Below are 19,228 nucleotides of genomic sequence, written 5' to 3'. Positions count from 1 at the left end.
CATATATATTATTTTTTACTGAATGAAATTAATATAAAATATATTCTTATTTTAAATTAAATTAAAATAGTTAAATAGAGCACACATTTTTATGGAGATTTTATATATTTTTTTAATCATTTTATTTTATTTGACCGAAACAAAAAATGAAAATTGTTACAAAAATAAATTATTTTTTAGGAATTTAATATACGATTAGTTTAATTAATTAACTTATTTTAAGGCCAATTTTGATTATAGGGTTCTAGGCTATTTTAAAAACCCCTTTTTTAGAAGAAAATTTTCCATATTGGTAGTATTTAATTTTTTTCTAGCAAAAAAACAAAAAAATTTCTTGACATTTTTGCATTAGCTTATTGGCAAAAATTTGTATGAGCTGATCTCACGAGTCGTATTTTGTGAGACGGATCTCTTATTTGGGTCATCCATGAAAAAGTTTTACTTTTTATGCTAAGAGTATTACTTTTTATTGTGAATATCGATAGAGTTGACCCGTCTCATAGATAAAGATTCGAGAAACCGTCTCACAAGAGACTTACTCTAACCTATTTGTCAATTAGTAATTGATTTAAAAATAAATTTAATATTGACTCAAAAGAAAAAAAAACAAGTTTAAGTCCAAGCATTGGATATTATATTTAATAAGTTTCTTGTTATTTCATATATAAAGCTTGAAGTAAAAAAAAAAAATAGAATTATGAATAAATTATTACATAATAATATGTTTTTGGTAAGTTTGTTGTTAGACAATCTTGTAAATTTATATTGTGAGACATGCCTACGATTATATGATGAAAAATCATATTTTTGATATAAAAAATAACATTTTTTCATGGATTTGATCGAATAGAAAACTCATGTCACAAAAATTAATGTATAAAACTGTCTCACAAGAGTTTTTTTATATATATCATATGATACGATATCACAGATCTATAACTTTGACTTCTGAGATGGATCAGTCGGTTTATATTTATAATAAATGTAATATTTTTGCCATAAAAGATCAAATACCAGTTTTTTTAGAAGCGCCGAGCGAAATGATTAAAACAATAATTTTTTAATTTAAAATAATATATAATTATTTTAATGGATGAATTATGTGCTTTTAAACGTCACACTAAATCTTGACAGATAAAATCTAATCCGCCCAAACTTGCTACGAGATGCCGCTCTCAAGCACCATGAGCGCCGCCGCTCTCCTCCTTTTATCGCCTACCCTGCAGTCGTATAACCGCATTTTCTTTGCTGCACCACCCTCGTCGCGCTTAATTGCACTTAATTCCACCAGGCTTCGGAAATTTAACTCCATAAGGCTTGAATTCGTATCTTCCAGACCAGACTTCCGAGCTTGGGCTGACGACGGAGATGCCGACGGTGGAGGCCCGGACGACTACGACATGGATGAGGACGAGGTGGAGGAGGTTGACAATAAGAAGGATTTTGACATTGATTACGACACCGCAGCTACCCTGGATGCCGGCATGGCTGGACATGGCGGAGATGATGACATCGCAATGGTGGATAGCAAGAGTTTCGTATATACCCAGGGTTGGGACTCGGATAAAATAGTCGATTACCGGATTAATGAAGACGAGTTCCACAAAATCTGTCTGTTGGATTGTGACTTCTTCATTAGAAAGCCTCCTGATCCTGATAATGATGTGTATGACTTTAGAGAGGTAATAATGCACTCGAGTTTTGTATGATGTGCTGATAAATCGCAGGTTGATTTGATTCGAATGCTTATTTTTGGGACTTGTTAAGGAATTCTCTAATTGTGCCGGCGTAGGTAAAAATCTGGATCTTGCTTGCTTCATGCCTCTAGGCTACTTATTTTTTGTTTGAACTGTGATTTTGCAAGATCTTTTGAGAATTATGGCTGTAAAATAGAAACTTTTATCCAAGAGCATTAGTTTCCATGAATGAAAGTAGAATTTTTTCAATATGTGGCGTGGTCAAGGTTGATTTTTAAGTATGTACCTGATCCTCATGATGGATTCTTTCATCAAAAGAATGCCAATGTTTAGGTAGAGTAATAAAATCGAATTAACAGAAGGAAGTCTGATACAACTAGAGAAGAACTTCAAAGCTAGAGAAATAGAAGAATGAGTGGCATTCCAGCAAAGTTGGTGGATTATGTAGTTGCAAATAAATAAAGAGAGATTTACCTAAATAGACTTTACACAATTGCTATAATCAATTTTAGTCTTCAGTTAAATTAATTTACCAAAATAATCTTTTTATCATATCAAATTACAAAGATATCCCCTATCTTTTAAATCATATTCACTATCAATTTATTCATCTCAAACTCTTTATTTTATTATCTCATCAATTTCGTGCGTATAGAGGCGGCCGTGAAATACATCAATCCTATTTCTTTAAGCAAGTATGAATTTCTTTTTTTCCACTTAACTTTTACGTAAAAAAAATTGATTTTATATTGATAGTACTGTGTGAGTAGTTATATGGGTTATGACAAAATCAGTTTGTTACTAATTTTTTTTATGTCAAATCATTAGAATATATTGCCTAGAACTGATTGCTGTAATTTTGATTTTAATTTTTTTAATATTTGACTTGATTATTTTCATGAGCAACAATCGTAATTAAAATATTATAACTTTGGTGTTTTCGTATGCACTAATTCAAACTAACCATTCATAATTTTATTAAAATATGTTTATTGATATAAGTAAGTAGTATTAAAAAATTAATATCTTATAAATTAAATAAAACAGAACAAATGTTAAATCAATTCTATAAAAAAAATAGATAATTAAATAAATGAATCAAGAAAATGGAACATGTGTGGTCATAAAAAAAGGGTATTTTAGGATTTTTAAATTATATAAGACATAATGCAAATTATGTAATAAAGAAGGTCATTTTTAAAATTATGACTTTGAAATAGACTAGAATAATCAATTTCCCATAAATAAATGATAGTTAAATAAGAAATGTATATAAATACGTGTAAGTAATAGAATAATGTAAGAGTATGTACATGAATACGTGTAAGTAATAGAATAATGTAAGAGTAAAAGAGAGTTGGTTACTTGACAGGAAAGTATAAATAGGGGCGTGAAGCACATAAACCGATAAGAAGGTGCTAGAAGGTTGGCTGCCTCGAACAAGCTTAAGAGAGTTGTAAGTAATAGAATAAGCACATAAACCGATAAGAAGCTGCTAAGAAATGTACATGAGTACGTGTAAGTAATAGAATAATGAAGAGTAAAAAGAGAGTTGGTTACTTGACAAGGAAGTATAAATAGGGTTGTGAAGCACATAAACCGATGAGAAGTTGTATTGATAAAAACAGTTTCTCTCTGAACTGCTTTTCTCTACTCTCTACTCCCCATTCTAGGAGGTGCCAGCCTCGAACAAGCTTAATCCTATCAAACTATTTCTTTGGAACATTGATACTTCTTCCATGATTTTGCACTAGGCTAGTGATATGATTACCTTCGTAGTTTTATTTTTGTTTGGGTTTAATTTTTATTGTTCTGTCTTATTTTGAGCTGGTACAACCACATCGAATCCATCCTTTTCGACGTAACTATAATATTTTTTGGTCATGTATAGATGTATGTTACTCCACCAGACACAGATGTATACGCTATCCCTAAGGTTTTTGCACCAATGCCTCAAAAGGTATCTAATTTTTTTTTAAATATGCAGTCTTGTTTGGCCTAATTAAAGTGTTGTGCTGTGGTAATTTTTCTTGACTTATTTACAACCATGGCATGCAGTACATTCGATGTGCACAGAGTGATTATGGATGCTATAATGTAACAGAGCCACCTATTGATGCACCCAGAGATCCCATGTATAAATCTGAGAAGGAAGTCCTCAAGGTCTGAGCAAAACATCATATTTTCAGTCTTTTATGTCTTTTAAGGAAAACATTCAATTCGTTATTCAAGTACTAAAATTTTATTGTACCTATGTTGTGGTAACATAATCTATCCACAATATGTGGTTTTAATTTCAAATGGTGTTGGGTAGGATCCGGACTAATTATGTATTTAGCTATTGCTGTCTGCATATCCTTTGCACTTCTTCTGAAGTTGATGGTGGTCACGCTACTTTTTAAGTTTTCTTTTCTTGTTAAGTTTGATGGGCTTTTAAAATGGCAACGAAGTGCGTAACATGCCATTGGTAAGTAAATATAACAAAGTTTGTGGATGTCGCTGGTTTACAAAATCGTGGTTCTTAGCTCATGTTTGGTGTCTTGCATTGAGCATACATTCTTTTAATCGTACTTTAGTAGGTGCTCTCCTTTGCCTGACATGTTATTAGTTAGTAAATTTAACAAAGTTTGTGGACGTTGTTGATTTATGAAATCATGGCTTGGTGCCATCCATTGAGGATATACGGTCTTATAGTCAGCTTTTTTATCAGCCGCTCCTTTGTTTTGTGCATGTCCACAATCCTGACATTTATCGATGTGTCCACTCTTAAGTGGAAATATTAGTGGTCTGCATTGAATCTTGTCTTCCTGGCATAGCATGAATCATGTTCTTTTGCAGGTTTTCTTGATGAAACACTATAGGAACCGCCGGTTGGGTGATCCTGAATTTGTACTGGAATTTGAGGAGATCTATGTTATTGATTCTAAAACCAAATCAATCACCAGGGCAAGAGTTGTGGTAGGCTAGTTATCTTTAAATGATCTCTCTTTTTCTTTCTGTTTGATGTGGTATTATTAAGACACTAGGCTCCTTTAAAAAGGACCTTCAAATTTGCTGTGCCTTCTGAATTGTTAGGTTCTGTTTCATTGTGAAAATTCTGAAATGATTAAAATACATAATACGAATCATCAAGAGGTTCAATGGTGTCTCCTGATGATTTCAGTAGCATATACGATATTTGTGCGCTATAAATTATTTGGTCCAAATTATTATCGTTTATGTTGTTATTTCAGTTAAATAGATTAAAAGAGGAAAATTAACTTTTTTTAATAATTTTAAATAATAGTGGATGAAAAATTAAATTTGAATTTTAACTTCATCTAAACGACCAGAAGTATTCATTTTGGTAACTTGAATTGGTGAACAGGCCAAAATGACCAATCCTTGGTGATACACCAAATAACCTCTTAAAGTCTCTTGCTTAATATATAGTGTAATCAATCTACAAACACCCAAATATATATCTCCCATTTTATTGTAGCTGCAATTTACGCGCTGATATGATACTATTATCTTTCTTCAGGTGACAGTTCCAGAAGGAAGAGATCGAGATAGAAAGAATGACTTGTTGGTCGTTCGAGATAACGGCAACTCCTTTAAAATAATTCGATCGGTCACTATTCGAAACTGATACAACTTGTTACCTGACTCTTCCATGTTTCTTTTCTAAATTAACTGACAGATATCCGTTTCTTCATTTGTAGGAGGAGAGGGACGATCCAACGACAGTGATAGAGAAGGAAGAGTGGTCTAAAACCAGGGAAGATATGGAAAAACATCTCAGAAAGCTAAGAGACTTCAGCGTTTCAAACTGGTTTTAATCAGATGACAGTGAGTGATAGAAAAAAGTGCTGAAGCTTGAAGCTGGTTCTCCAAGACACGCAGGATGATGGATGTTTATTGTTCCCTCGTTTCTTGATAAAAGATGCACATTCTTTGCACCTCAAGGCTGGTTATGTTCATATTCAGAAACGTCATGTCAGGAAAATGCTGACAACTTAATTGTTCAAGTAGGCACCTCGATCGCTTTGTGGATGAAGCCTTCGGTTTTATTAGCATAGACTGTTTTTACACCCATCAGTAAGCACAGAAATACTTTATCACTGAAAGTGATGGTCTCCTCATAGAGACAGTATGAAGATGAATGATCTCAGAATGTTGTAGTTTGTTTGATATTATACATTCTTCGTTCATAACAGGACGATAGATCGTGGGTGGTCTGACAATACATTCTTGTAATGAAAGGGGTTGCTGGAAGAAAGACACGGTTTGATGAACATGTGATATTGCAGTTTCTGCATAAATGTACCTATACAGTTTCATATATTAGTATTGTTGATGTTATATTTATCCAGTTATGTTGAGAAAGTTGTTATAATTGTGAATATTTCCACTATTTATGTACGGATTAACTACATACACTATCTTTGCGAAATCTCGGAGATTGTTGAAAATCTCACTCCTCATGTTTTTAACTTTTGAATACACATATTCTTGAAAACAATGTGGAGAAGGGTGTGTGGGCTCAAAATTTAAAAATATAAGGATGTGTTCAAGATTTGAAAATACGTACGAGAAGTTAATAGATATTGTCATGAGAGTTTTTAGTGATATCAAGATTTTACAGAGTTAGTTTAATTAGCTTTTTTATATAACACAAAACTCTAATGAGGCAGTCTCACGAGTCAATTTCATGAGCCCGAATTTTTTTCGACTCGACTCATAAAAAAATATTAAATTTTATGTTAAAAATATTAGTTTCATCGTAGATATAAGTCGTATCGACTCGTTTCATAGATATAAATTTATGAGATCATCTAACAATATCTATATTATTATTGTTATCTTTATTATAGGTTTTAACTTGTCACTTATAGGTGTGAATGGTAATTTATCATTGTAATTATTCTTACCAAAGACAATTATTAATTATTGATTGTGTATTAGAAATTGTGAATGTTTTCGTCGTTATTATAATTATCAATCTTAATAATTATTATTAGTACAATTATTATTATTTTTTTTTATTATAATTACGTTATCATGGAATTATTATTATTATTATTGTGGTTGTCATAGAATTTATGGAGAGCTATGGATTCAAATCCAAAGGATGAAGAAGATGACGAGAGGTTGGAAGCCGAATTGCTTCCAGAAAGATATGATCCGCCCTCGACGGCCTTCTTTTGATCCTCGTGTTGTTTACGAGAATCATCCACGTGAATATGATTCGTCGATCCACCTTTCTCTTGCGCTAATATGTAACTTGCAATTGATTTTCAACGCATGCAAATGTAGTTTTTAATCGTTCAAGCACGGGATTTGGATGGCGGGGTCAAGCATTACAGCTTCGACGAGTTGATGCAGATGACTGATTGTCTCATGGAAGGGCAGAACGAAGGTGGCGAATGAAATGGCAAGCATGTTGGAAGCATTTCACAAGAAGGGAATTGTCCATGGCCGTGTTGATTCTTGCTACTCACGGAAAATTTAGGGTCCGATTCCAGCAAGTGTCACCAGTCCAAACGCATGTTTCAAATTTGTTCTGAGCCTGAAATCACGAAGAAGACCGTTAGAAGGGGTTCGGGAGGGTGTCCCGGCGTAGCCCCTCCGACTCATCTTTGCCATTGTGTAGAACAAAAGTCCAGTGGTTCTCATACATCAAAGACCTGGAGAGATGTGAGGAGTTCGTTCAGAAACTTTACTATTTTCATGTGAAATATCTGGAAGGTATGCATCCATTTTTGTGTTCTTTTCTTGTTATCTATGAACTTTGCTGCTTATCTTTTGTCAATATTCTTTGCATTTCCACAGGAAGTTTGGAAGGTAAATGTATTCTTTACAAAAAAAAATTTTACTGCTAAAAGCCAACATGCACTTCCCTTCCTCCTTTTCTCCCTCTCCTTTCCCAAACTTGTACAAGTATAAAACCAGAATTTTATTGCAAACACTATATATATTGATGTTCAAAAGACTTAAAAGTATGAGTTTCTTGGCAGAATTTGCACTGGTAACTCTCAATAGATGTGGATAGTGAAAGGAACCTTAAACCATCGTGTCCACCGATTAATTAAAACTTTATATAAGTAAGCTGTGTAGAGAGGGTGTTGCTTGGCGTCTTTCTTGCTCTGTTGTGCCTAACCACTTAAATGGAATAGCTATTTAGTTTTGAAATTTCATGAAGCTCAAGGCATTCGTTAAACCCGTAATCAATCATTTGTATTCGAAATAGTAGAGTTTGTCTGATAGTCATAGTTTCTTCTTTTTCCATTCCATTATTGTAAGAGTTGGCTATAGATGGTTTGGAAGTGAACTTGGATGAACAGCCAACTATAGGGGACATTCTTTGGGAGTTAAAGGACTTGATGCTGCGTTCTGCACCGAACAAACTGTACAGAAGCTCTCTTCTTGATTCTCTCGGACCAGTCTTTCATTTATCTTTTTACTTTTTCCTTTCAAAATGTCATGTAACGATTATTTTGTCGTCTAAATATTCGCTTCAGGTGAATGGAATTGGTTGTCCTAAGTTGATTTCAAAACCTCTAGCCATCAAAACTTATCTTTCTTCAGGTGGACTTGTCGGTCGTTCGTGATAATGGGAACTATAATTCAAAAGTGATGTATTTTTTTTACCTGACTCTTCCAAGTTTCTTTTCTTGGATACCTGTTTCTTCATTTGTAGGACCGGAGGAGAGGGAGTGATAGAGAAGGAAGATCGGGCTAAAACAACTGAGAAAGCTGCGAGACTTGAGCGTTTCAATCTGGTTTTAATCAGATGACAGTCAGTGATAGGGAAAACTACTGGAGCTGGTTCTCGAATACAAGCTGGATGATGAACGTTTCTTGATAAAAACGGCGTATTCTTTGCACCGAAGAAAGTAATGAAGATGAATGAAGATGATAGATTGCCTTGAAGAATGGACCTTGTTTGATGGCCATTAAACTCTTTTAAAACAAAACTGTTTACTAGCAATGATTTTATGTCATCTGCATCTAACTGAATCCTGCACTTAGGTCTTTTGATATCGAATATTTGTGAAACCTCTAATTCAAGGTGATTCATGGGCTCATGTACATACACGTTCTTTCAAATGGTAATGGCCATAAAAAAAGAATCCCTTTCCACAAAATCAAAGAACAAAATAATCTGGCAGAGCAATGCTCAAGAAGCTAAAGGAAGAGTGAAGGTAATACACGTGATTCATAGACCGCCATTGAATTAACGCGAACTGTCTATGACTGGAGCTGTTCTCCTGCATTCAAACCTTACTTTCTGCAGGCATGTTTGGGGTAGCCTTGGATCATAGGATTTTGCAAGTCATTTGAGGGGTCGAAATGTGTTCCCAGTGATAGAATTTTACCTGCAAGATTTGCCTCCTCTGTTATCTCCGTGCCCCCCAAGTAACAGTGCGTCAAAACATGATACACAAGACATCCATATATTATTTAACAGTGAACAGGAAATTTTCAACCACTTCAGTAGTTCTGCAGAAATGGATGCAAAATAAATATCCAATCCTTTCTACTTCCATCTTGTACAATTTCAGTATTTCGGAGGTGGAGTTCTCTTGCGGAGTTTTTGCTGCTATTTCTGAACCTGTGCACGAGGCCGACGATAACCAGATTTAGAACATTTTAAAAAAAATCATTTTATCACTTGTTTCCCTGCATGGAAAGCTTCTAAACCAGTGTTAGACCCAATCCAAGTGAAGCCCGTGCCTTTGGATATTCCTCTTGCCTTCATCAACTCCCTCAAATGGCTTACACCATCCCAACTCCCAGCCTCAGCTAATGTATTCGATAATGCAACATAGGCCCCAGGACGATTATTAGAGCTCAACTTAAAAAGCTCATTTGCAGCTATTTTAGCCAGATCCACATCACCATGAAGTCTACAAGAACTAAGTAAAGCTGCCCAAACATCAGAATTAGGCTTTTCAGGCATTTGCATCACAAATTCGAGCGCCTGGTTCAGATTTCCTGTGCGTCCTAAGAGATCGACCAAACAAGCATAATGCTCCATTGTTGGTTTCATGGAGTATTCCCTTTCTATGCTATCAAAGATCTCTCTTCCTTTGGCAACAAATCCTGCGTGGGCACAAGCAGACAATGCACCAAGAAAAGTTACATGATTTGGTACAATGTGACACTCTGTCGTCATGCTATCAAAGAGCTCAAGTGCTTCACTTGGATTTCCATTCTTCCCATAGCCGTCGATCATTGATGTCCACGAAAAGACATTCGTCTTGGGCATGTGATCAAAAATGCATCTTGCATCATCTGTTCTCCCACATTTGCAGTACATGTCTATGAGAGCACTCCCAACTTTAACATCTGTGAAAAATTCAGTTTTCATCAGTTGACCTTGGACCTGCTGACCAATTTCAAATGCTGACAAAATCGAGCAAGCTCCTATAATGCTTGCATATGTGGATATTGAAGGCGTGAAATCCAAACGTCGCATATCAACATACATGTCTACGGCCTTCTTGGCAGTTTCAATGGATTTACTATACCCTTCAATCATAGCATTATAAATCACCGTGTCTTTCTCAATAGTCTTCTTAAACACATGCTCGGCATCCTCAAAACGACGTTCATTCATGTAGCCAGTGATCATCGAAGAAGAACAAATCACATTATTTTCCAACATCAAATCAAACAACCTTCTCGCGTACACAATACTCCTTCTCTTCACATACCAGTCAACCAACGCCGTATACAGCACATCATCACCATCAATATCACATTTCACTATCTGACAATGAACCTCCCTCCCCACACACTGCAACCACGTCTCTTCATTTCCACCATTCGACCCCTTCAAAATCATCGAATAGGTGAATGCATCAGGCTTTTTATTCGAAAAACACAGCTCTCTGCCCAAATCAAAAGCTTTATCAACACACCCGTGTCTTACATACCCAGAGATCATGTAGTTGTAGGCTGACAAAGTCTTTCTAGGCAACCCATCGAACACCTGGCGTGCGTACGACACACAAGAAGATTTCAAGTAAAGAATAAGGAGTTTGATGGAGACATTAACATCAGGGATGGACCCAGTTTTGAGAATTCGGGAATGGATCTTCTGGCCATGAAAAGGGTGGTCTGAGTTTATGTACTCCTGCAAAGACGATGCCAAAGAAGCAGCGGTTGAGCTACAATTAGCTTCTTTTGGTGGCAAGATTACTGTTGGGATTTTGGCCAATAATTTTTCATTTCTCATTGTTATTTCCAATTTGTCTTTGGCCATCAAGTATTAATCATGTTCTATCCAAAAATATAAATAAATAATTACAAGTATTCTTTCAAAAACTTAGTTAAGGTGATTCCGGTGCGATTTTGTGGTTTTTTTTTTTAAAAAAATCAAACCGAATTGTTATTTACGGTTCGATTATACTTTCTTTTCTTATTAATTATGTTTTACATAATGGGTTTCGTGGTTTTAAGAGGTTATAGCATGTTTGTGTTTTTTTTAAGAATGATAATTACAATTAAAAAATAAATAAATATTCAAATTATTTTAAAAATAATAATAAATAGAGTACTCAAAGATAATATAACTAAAAATAATTAAACAACATAAAAGAACATTCAAACATCAAAACAAAGTTAAAATAGATAAAATCGGATGCTTGAAGTTTCATTTTTACTCATGGTTATAAAACCATTTTTTATGTTTCTTGTGAAACGGTTTTTCTAGATCAATGTATAGATTGAAAAGTAATAAATTTGACATAAAAAATAATATTTTTTCATGACTCGAATTGATTAAGAGATATATCTCATAAAATTAATCTATTAGAAAATGTCACATGAATTTTTGCGTTAAAAAATATGATTAGATACGAGATGTAGTATCTATAAATGGATAATGAATTTACCAAAATATCTTTGGCAAAAACTTGTGTGAGACGGTCTCACGGGTCGTATTTTGTTAGATGGATATCTTATTTGTGCCATCCATAAAAAAAATATTATTTTTATGCTAAGAGTGTTACTTTTTATTATGAATATCGGTAGGGTTTACCCGTCTCACAGATAAAGATTCGTGAGACCGTCTCACAAAAGACCTACTCAACATTTTTTTATATGAGGGAGTTTTCAAATAACCTATAAAATTAATTAAATTAACAATCATCAAATATATATTTTGAATATATAAATCGATGAGTTGTTAGTTCGAAATTAAAGAAAGATGATATATAAATATTAATAATTTCAAATGTTTTTTCAATATCGGTATAAAATTGTTTGGTCTTCCGACAAAGTCCCAAAATTAAAAAATGTAAATTTTAAAATATATTTAATTTTAATTGTGTTGGGATATATATCTAAGGCTTAATTATGTATCAGTACATTTTCAGAATAGGTTTTGGTTTTAGTACCTGGAGAGAGAAATTTTCTTTAAAAACACCAAAAATGCCCTTTTTAGCTATTTTAATTTAATTGATCCTCGCGCTTCTCAAATGGTATCAGAGCCTTAGGTTAATTTATTTCAAACACAAAATTTATTGTTACAAAGAAACGAAATGTTTGAGGAGGAGAATTTCGAAAATTATGAATCCGAACTTAGGTTCGAGAAAATTAATTTACAAGGATTATTCTAATATTTTTGAATATAAACAAGAACATCTAACTATTGTTAGATATCCAGAGCAGAGAGGGAAACCTCAGCACCCTTAGGTAAACTTATGATTCAATCTAATAAGTTTATGAAAATTATACCAGATTCTTCTAAGCTCTCTTTAGATCTTAGAGAAATTCAAAAAACAGTACAAAACTATGGCAATATGCTATACTTTGTACCGCAACGAGTTAAAAAAATCCTTGAAAACCAGGAAGAAATTCTTGGAATATTAAAAGATATTCAAACAAGAATTCAAAAACTAGAACAACAACCAGGTTCTAGTAAAAGAACTTCAGGAGGATGGTTACCACCATCATTTGGTACTGAACCTTTGTTACATCAACAAGGGAAAGCCAGAGTGGTGTCAAAACCTTTGACTGAAGAAGAAAAGATGATCAATCTAATAAAGTCTGTCTCAGAAAAGAAATTAATCTGATGACAACGTTAGAAAGGATTGGTCTAGAGGATCTACAAGAGCTTGCAGAATCTTTCGCAAATATAAAAGTTGTAAATCTAAATATGAACACAGCAGGAGGTGAAACACCTGCTATAACTTGGTCATCTTCACAGGAACCACCAAGGGAAAGTGTGGGATCTCAAAATATACACATGAGAGAATCTCAAATTGATTTCCATACTGGTGGAGGTTCACACCCTGCGGGAACAAGGACAAGGAGAAATCAAATTCCCTTGCACCAAACACCCTATGGGAAAACTGTTNGAGGGAAACCTCAGCACCCTTAGGTAAACTTATGATTCAATCTAATAAGTTTATGAAAATTATACCAGATCACTCTAAGCTCTCTTTAGATCTTAGAGAAATTCAAAAAACAGTACAAAACTATGGCAATATGCTATACTTTGTACCGCAACGAGTTAAAAAAATCCTTGAAAACCAGGAAGAAATTCTTGGAATATTAAAAGATATTCAAACAAGAATTCAAAAACTAGAACAACAACCAGGTTCTAGTAAAAGAACTTCAGGAGGATGGTTACCACCATCATTTGGTACTGAACCTTTGTTACATCAACAAGGGAAAGCCAGAGTGGTGTCAAAACCTTTGACTGAAGAAGAAAAGATGATCAATCTAATAAAGTCTGTCTAAGAAAAGAAATTAATCTGATGACAACGTTAGAAAGGATTGGTCTAGAGGATCTACAAGAGCTTGCAGAATCTTTCGCAAATATCAAAGTTGTAAATCTAAAGATGAACACAGCAGGAGGTGAAACACCTGCTATAACTTGGTCATCTTCACAGGAACCACCAAGGGAAAGTGTGGGATCTCAAAATATACACATGAGAGAATCTCAAACTGATTTCCATACTGGTGGAGGTTCACACCCTGCGGGAACAAGGACAAGGAGAAATCAAATTCCCTTGCACCAAACACCATATGGGAAAACTGTTTTAGATCCTATACATCCTTACGGAGTTATGCTTAACCTTGATGTATTAGATTTCAAAAACAGAGAAGAACTCATAGATGATTGGACATCTGCTATGAGAATTGCAGCAGAAACACTTGATCTCAACAGAGAAGGATTCATTAAACTCCTAGAAATGAGTCTTATGGGATCAGTGAAAATTGCTTGGGACATGACTTCGGTGGAAACTAAAGAGTCGGTCCTAGCCGGAGAATCTCTAAGCGAGATAGCCGGAAGAATGACTACCCTATTTAAAGCACAATTTATAGGGGTAGACTATTTTAATAGTCAAGACACGGAGAAGAGAAAGAAATATACTCAAGCTCTGTATAGTCTTGAATTACATGACATCTGTTTAGTAGATGAATACATTATGTTATTCACTAAATATAGATGGAATTCAGGAGTCGAAGAAGATACAGCTATGCAGCTTTTCTTCGCAAAAATGCCAAGTCCCTGGAGAGAAATGCTCATAAGGGAATATGTACCTGGGAATCCAGATACATTGGCACGAAGAGCTTCTTTCCTTAAAGGAAAATTGGCGGAATGGTGCCATTTGGCAGCATTACAAAAGAATTACAAACGATTAAGGGGTATTAACAAACGTACTCCTTTGTGTTGTAAGGAAAATGATCTTCCAACAATTATTGGAAGTAAACCACAAAAGCATAAAAGTAAAAGTTTTAGGACTCATCCTTATGCTAGAAGTGGAAGAAGTTCTTGGAAACCAAGGACGGTATGGTCTAGACAGAAAGCCAGATCTTACAAATCTGGACAAAGAAGTGGACCATCAAGAAGTAGGATATCTTTTCAGGCATCAAGTACATCTCGAAGCACTGGAAGAACACCTACAAAGAAAACTTTCAGAAGAGCTCATACACGAGCTAATGAAAGTTTTAAGGATTGTAATTGCTGGACATGTGGAGCAAGAGGTCATATCTCGACTAACTGTCCAGAAAATGAAAAAAGAGGTATCAAACGCTTCGATCCAACTCCGGATATTGAGGAAGCAGTTTATTACCAAGATCTTATTCAGGTATACCGATTTGAGGACATTGCCTCAGATGAGAGTATATATATGAAGAAGAAGAAGTTTTAAGTCAGAAAGAATCCGATGGAACTGAATCGGAATCTGACTGAAAACGAGGTGTTTCGACACAAAACACATGAGGATTTTTCTGGGTTCTTTATCCAGACAACAATATCTCATAACCTTGTCCAAAGGATTATGAAAGAAAATCCTAGTCTACAGAGATATCAAGGATTCTCTGCAGGACAGGTAGAAAAGTTCTTAGGAAATCTTGGCCTAAGAAACAGAAAGCATCATCTGATCTATAAAGTTTCTATAAGGGAAATGGCGATCCCCATGGAACTTACTGGAAATAGAATGGAGATGCAGTTAATTCCTTCTGAAGAAATTAAGGAGGAATTACAAAAAATCAAGATCGAAGTAGCAAGGACTATGTCCTGGATTCATATTGGAGCAATCCAGATTATGATAAAAGCTACTTTTAAAGAAGGTATAGATTCACCCATTGATATTGCTATATGAGATAAAAGAATGGGGAACCTTCAAGATACAGTGCTGGGAACTATCTCAGAAAATCTCTGTGCAGGCAAGATTGTAGGAGTAATCTATCCAAGGATAGCCTACAACCTGGCAGATCGAGATTTCAGTCGAGCCTTAACATTACATCAAAATTTCAAGGAGAAAAGACTGATGAAGGAAGGTAATATAGACCATATTCTATTACCTATCAAATCTCATATGCTTTATCTAATATACATCATTCAGAGTTGTTTATTAGAAATGAATTTATTGAGATACCAGAAATATTTGGAAAAGTTGCTCACGCAATTTATCCAGAACGAATTGAATTTCCTGTAATACAGGAAACAGATATCCAAATACAAGACAAACCGATTCTACAAAGGAATCAGAATCTTAGATTGGAATCAAGAAGACTATCTTTTCAAGGAGATAGAATTACAAGCTACAGATGGGGAAAAACCCCTATCCAAGAAACCCAACATGAGCTAAAAAGTTTTTCAACAATAGGAAAGCTTAGATGCCCAGAAGGGTGGAATGAAGTCGAAATAGTATTTGATATTACGAAACAAAGGAATCAATTTCCTTGTAATACCATCTACTATTTAGAACAACTTATGATAGGAACTTACCAAGGAATGATCCAAGTTGGAGAATTGGAAGTTCATATCACAGGAATTCTAGGAAAAGAATCAGATCAACTGATTCTTGGACTAGAGTTTCTTGAGGAACATAAACCTTGGAAACGTCTAGAGTATGGAATGGAGTTTATGGCAGAAGATAAGATGTGGAAAATCCAATGACCACAAGTCCATTCTCCATATACATTCCAGTCGGAATGTTATATGAACAATATAAGGCAGAATATTTTGCTGCTTATATTGATTCAGGTGCTGGCATTTGTACAGCAAAACGAGGAGTTTTTCCAAATAATTTGGAAGAAGAATTNTTATAGTCGAGAGACTAAGAGAGGCATTTTACAGAAAATTGCCGATCCAGTTTCGCAGCAAGCGAGGTGATTCAGGACAACTTCTGAACCCAAAAATGAAAGATTCTAGAAGGTTTGGAGAAACAATGCTCCCGTTGAGAGCAGATAAAACTTCCCAACCAGAAGATATGGAATACCTGAAGATAACTTTACATCAGAATGAAGTAGAGTTTGAATCTAAGGTATCCTTAGAAGATGTCAAGAAGAGGATCAAAGAAAATTACAATGAAGATCCTTTGGCATGGTGGGACAGAAATCAACTCAAAGCTTGCCTTAAAATTAAGGAAGGCAAAGAGTATGAATTTGTCCGTTGCAAACCTATCCCAATGAATATTATTGATAAAAAAGATATGCAGATTATAATCAAAGAACATTTGGATCTTGGTTTAATCAAAGAAGGAATGTCACCATATAGTAGTCCAGGTTTTCTGGTAAAAAATCATGGTGAGATAAAACGAGAAAAACCCAGATTAGTTATTAATTATCAAGACATTAATAAGATTCTGGAGTTTGATGGGTATTTTATACCTAGTAGAGAACATCTAATAAGTTACATACGCAATGCTAAGATATTCTCTAAATTCGATTGTAAGTCCGGATTTTATCAGATTCGGATGCAAGAAGAAAGCAAGAAATTCACAGATTTCTCGACATCTCAGGGACATTATATTTGGGAAGTATTACCAATGAGATTGGCTAATTCACCCCAGATATTTCAAAGAAAGATGGATAATCTTTTTAAAGATTATTTTAAATTTATGTTTGTTTATATTGATGATGTTTTAATAGCGTTTAAAGATATAAATGAACATGTTAAGCATTTGGAGATTTTCTCTAATGTTTGTAAAAAAGAAGGACTGGTTTTATCTGAAAAGAAAGCAGTCATTGCGACAAGAAAGATTGGATTCCTCGGAATTGAAATCGATGAGTCAGGAATTATTCTGCAAGAACATATAGTGGAAAAAGTGCAGAATTTTCCAGAAAGTATCAAAGACAAGAAGCAACTTCAAAGTTTTTTAGGAGTTGTTAATTTTGCTGGGATGTTTATTAAAAACCTTGCAAAACACAGGAAAGTGTTTAGTCCATTATTGAAAAAAGATGCTAGATTTATATGGACAGATGAACACACAAAAGGACTATGCCAATTAAAGAAGATTTGTAAGAATCTTCCAAAAATGGCTATTCCTCAAGATGAGGATAATCTGGTATTGTATACCGATGCCAGTGATCATTGGTGGGCAGCAGTTCTTACTAAGCTCACACCAGAGGGAGAACAACCATGCAGATATTGTAGCGGTTTATTCTCAGATGCAGAAGCCATAAGATGGCATATCAACGAAAAGGAATTTTATGCAGTAAAAAGAGCTTTTGAAAAATGGCCATTATTTTTACTTGCAAAGAAATTCACTTTGAAAGTTGATAACACACAGGTGAAAGCGTTCTTAAGGAATAGAATTGAATCTAAACCTGAGAAGGCCAGATTATTAAGATGGCAGGCATTATGTCAAAATTATATTTTTGATATTATGATAATTAAATCTCATGAAAATATTCTTGCAGATTTTTTAACAAGAGATGGACAGCATTGACATTGATGCTATTATCAAGATGCAGAGGCATTTGAGGGAACACCTTGAAATGCTTCAAACCGAGTTCAACAAGTTGGCCGTAAACGCAGAAGTTGCGGGAAGGCTACAACAAGCCGATAAGAGAATTGTCTCTGATCGAATTACAGGATGTTTACAGGCATATACTCAGTTATGGTCTGTAATGCAAAGGCCTATCCTCCAAGGCATTGAGAAACCATTGGTTTCCCAAATGGAGAGTTTTCGAGTACAGGACTCTATACCTGTAGCGGGGGATTCAAATACCCCTTGCACAAGTGTTAAGTCGGGATCATCTATAGATGAGTCGGCTAAAACAAAAATTGAGACTCCAGATCCTTATCTCGAGTCCTCAAGTCAACCCTTCACCTCGGGGATTGAAGAGGGAGAGATCAACCTTAGGCCTCGTACTGACAAAGGCAAAACTAAGGTTGGTACTAATGAAAATGCAATTTCTCCATTTCAGGTTTACCAACAGAATTGGGAGAAATTAAACACAAGAATTGGCATCAACCCAGCCATGGTTCGAGTTGATGTTGCAGGAAAATATCCTAGGGTATGGATGAAACAAAATTCATATCCAAAGGAGGTCAAAGCCTGGTATGAATTTGGGGCTCTTGCCTCAGTTTATACTACTTCGCCCAGCTTCCCGGAGATATCAGCATTACCAAAATGGATTCAGGAAGCTGTTCATGAGACTTGGGCAAATAATGATCATTTGTCCAGAGGAGATGTTTTGGAGCTATATTTTTTCAGTACAGCACCAGAACCAGCAGGAAAAGGCTTACACGAAGCCTTTCATTTTATCAAACTAAGGAGGCCAGACATGAATTCTCAAAAATTTATAAAGGATCCTTCTACAAATGAAACCCCCTTAGTCTCTTCATTTAATGAAGATAACATATCTACCAGGAGAGCATGGGGTATCGGGGTCTGTCTCACGGAGATGGACAAAGTCAAGTTTCCATTTAAGTTTTACCAAAATTCTCTAAATGGATCATTCCTGTTAAACACTATGACAGGAAAAACTACAAGCTTTGCAGAAGACCTATTCGAAAAGAAAAGAAATCTTCTGTGGAACAGCAAGCTGCCGGCCAGTAAAGAGACTCGCCGAAAATTCTGTAATATGGCACATATAGGAAGATGGTCAGAAAACATCTGTCATGAATGACAGAATCAGAAAGAACCGGAGTTCGGTAAATGTTTCAAACCGAGATCTGATCGGAAACATTCTACCGAAGCAAGGACAAGTGAGGAAGGACCACATTCACATTTTCCTCGAGGATACAAAAAGCCTAAGATTCCTCGACAAAATTAAAAGGGACATGTGACCAA

General features: G+C 35.0%; 2 protein-coding genes across 2 annotated transcripts; one reads left to right on the top strand and one right to left on the bottom strand.

The window, feature by feature from the left end:
- The first annotated feature begins 1,113 nt into the window (after nucleotides 1-1,113).
- LOC140975137 (PLASTID TRANSCRIPTIONALLY ACTIVE protein 6, chloroplastic) lies at nucleotides 1,114-6,047 on the top strand. Its single transcript, XM_073438680.1, has 6 exons — nucleotides 1,114-1,682; nucleotides 3,589-3,657; nucleotides 3,756-3,860; nucleotides 4,536-4,655; nucleotides 5,221-5,310; nucleotides 5,402-6,047. Exons 1-6 carry the CDS (start codon nucleotides 1,167-1,169, stop codon nucleotides 5,516-5,518), a joined length of 1,017 nt encoding a protein of 338 aa, XP_073294781.1. The 5' UTR covers nucleotides 1,114-1,166; the 3' UTR covers nucleotides 5,519-6,047.
- An 850-nt stretch (nucleotides 6,048-6,897) lies between these two features.
- On the bottom strand, nucleotides 6,898-10,965 carry LOC140975136 (pentatricopeptide repeat-containing protein At1g28690, mitochondrial). The gene has a single exon (XM_073438679.1). The coding sequence runs from the start codon at nucleotides 10,948-10,950 to the stop codon at nucleotides 9,343-9,345; it is 1,608 nt and encodes a 535-aa protein (XP_073294780.1). The 5' UTR covers nucleotides 10,951-10,965; the 3' UTR covers nucleotides 6,898-9,342.
- Nucleotides 10,966-19,228: the final 8,263 nt, after the last annotated feature.

This window comes from Primulina huaijiensis, chromosome 4 (genome assembly GCF_012295235.1).
Source record: "Primulina huaijiensis isolate GDHJ02 chromosome 4, ASM1229523v2, whole genome shotgun sequence".
Taxonomy (NCBI): Eukaryota; Viridiplantae; Streptophyta; class Magnoliopsida; order Lamiales; family Gesneriaceae; genus Primulina; species Primulina huaijiensis.
Note: the sequence above shows the minus strand (reverse complement) of the source record. Positions and strands in the feature narration are given on the sequence as shown.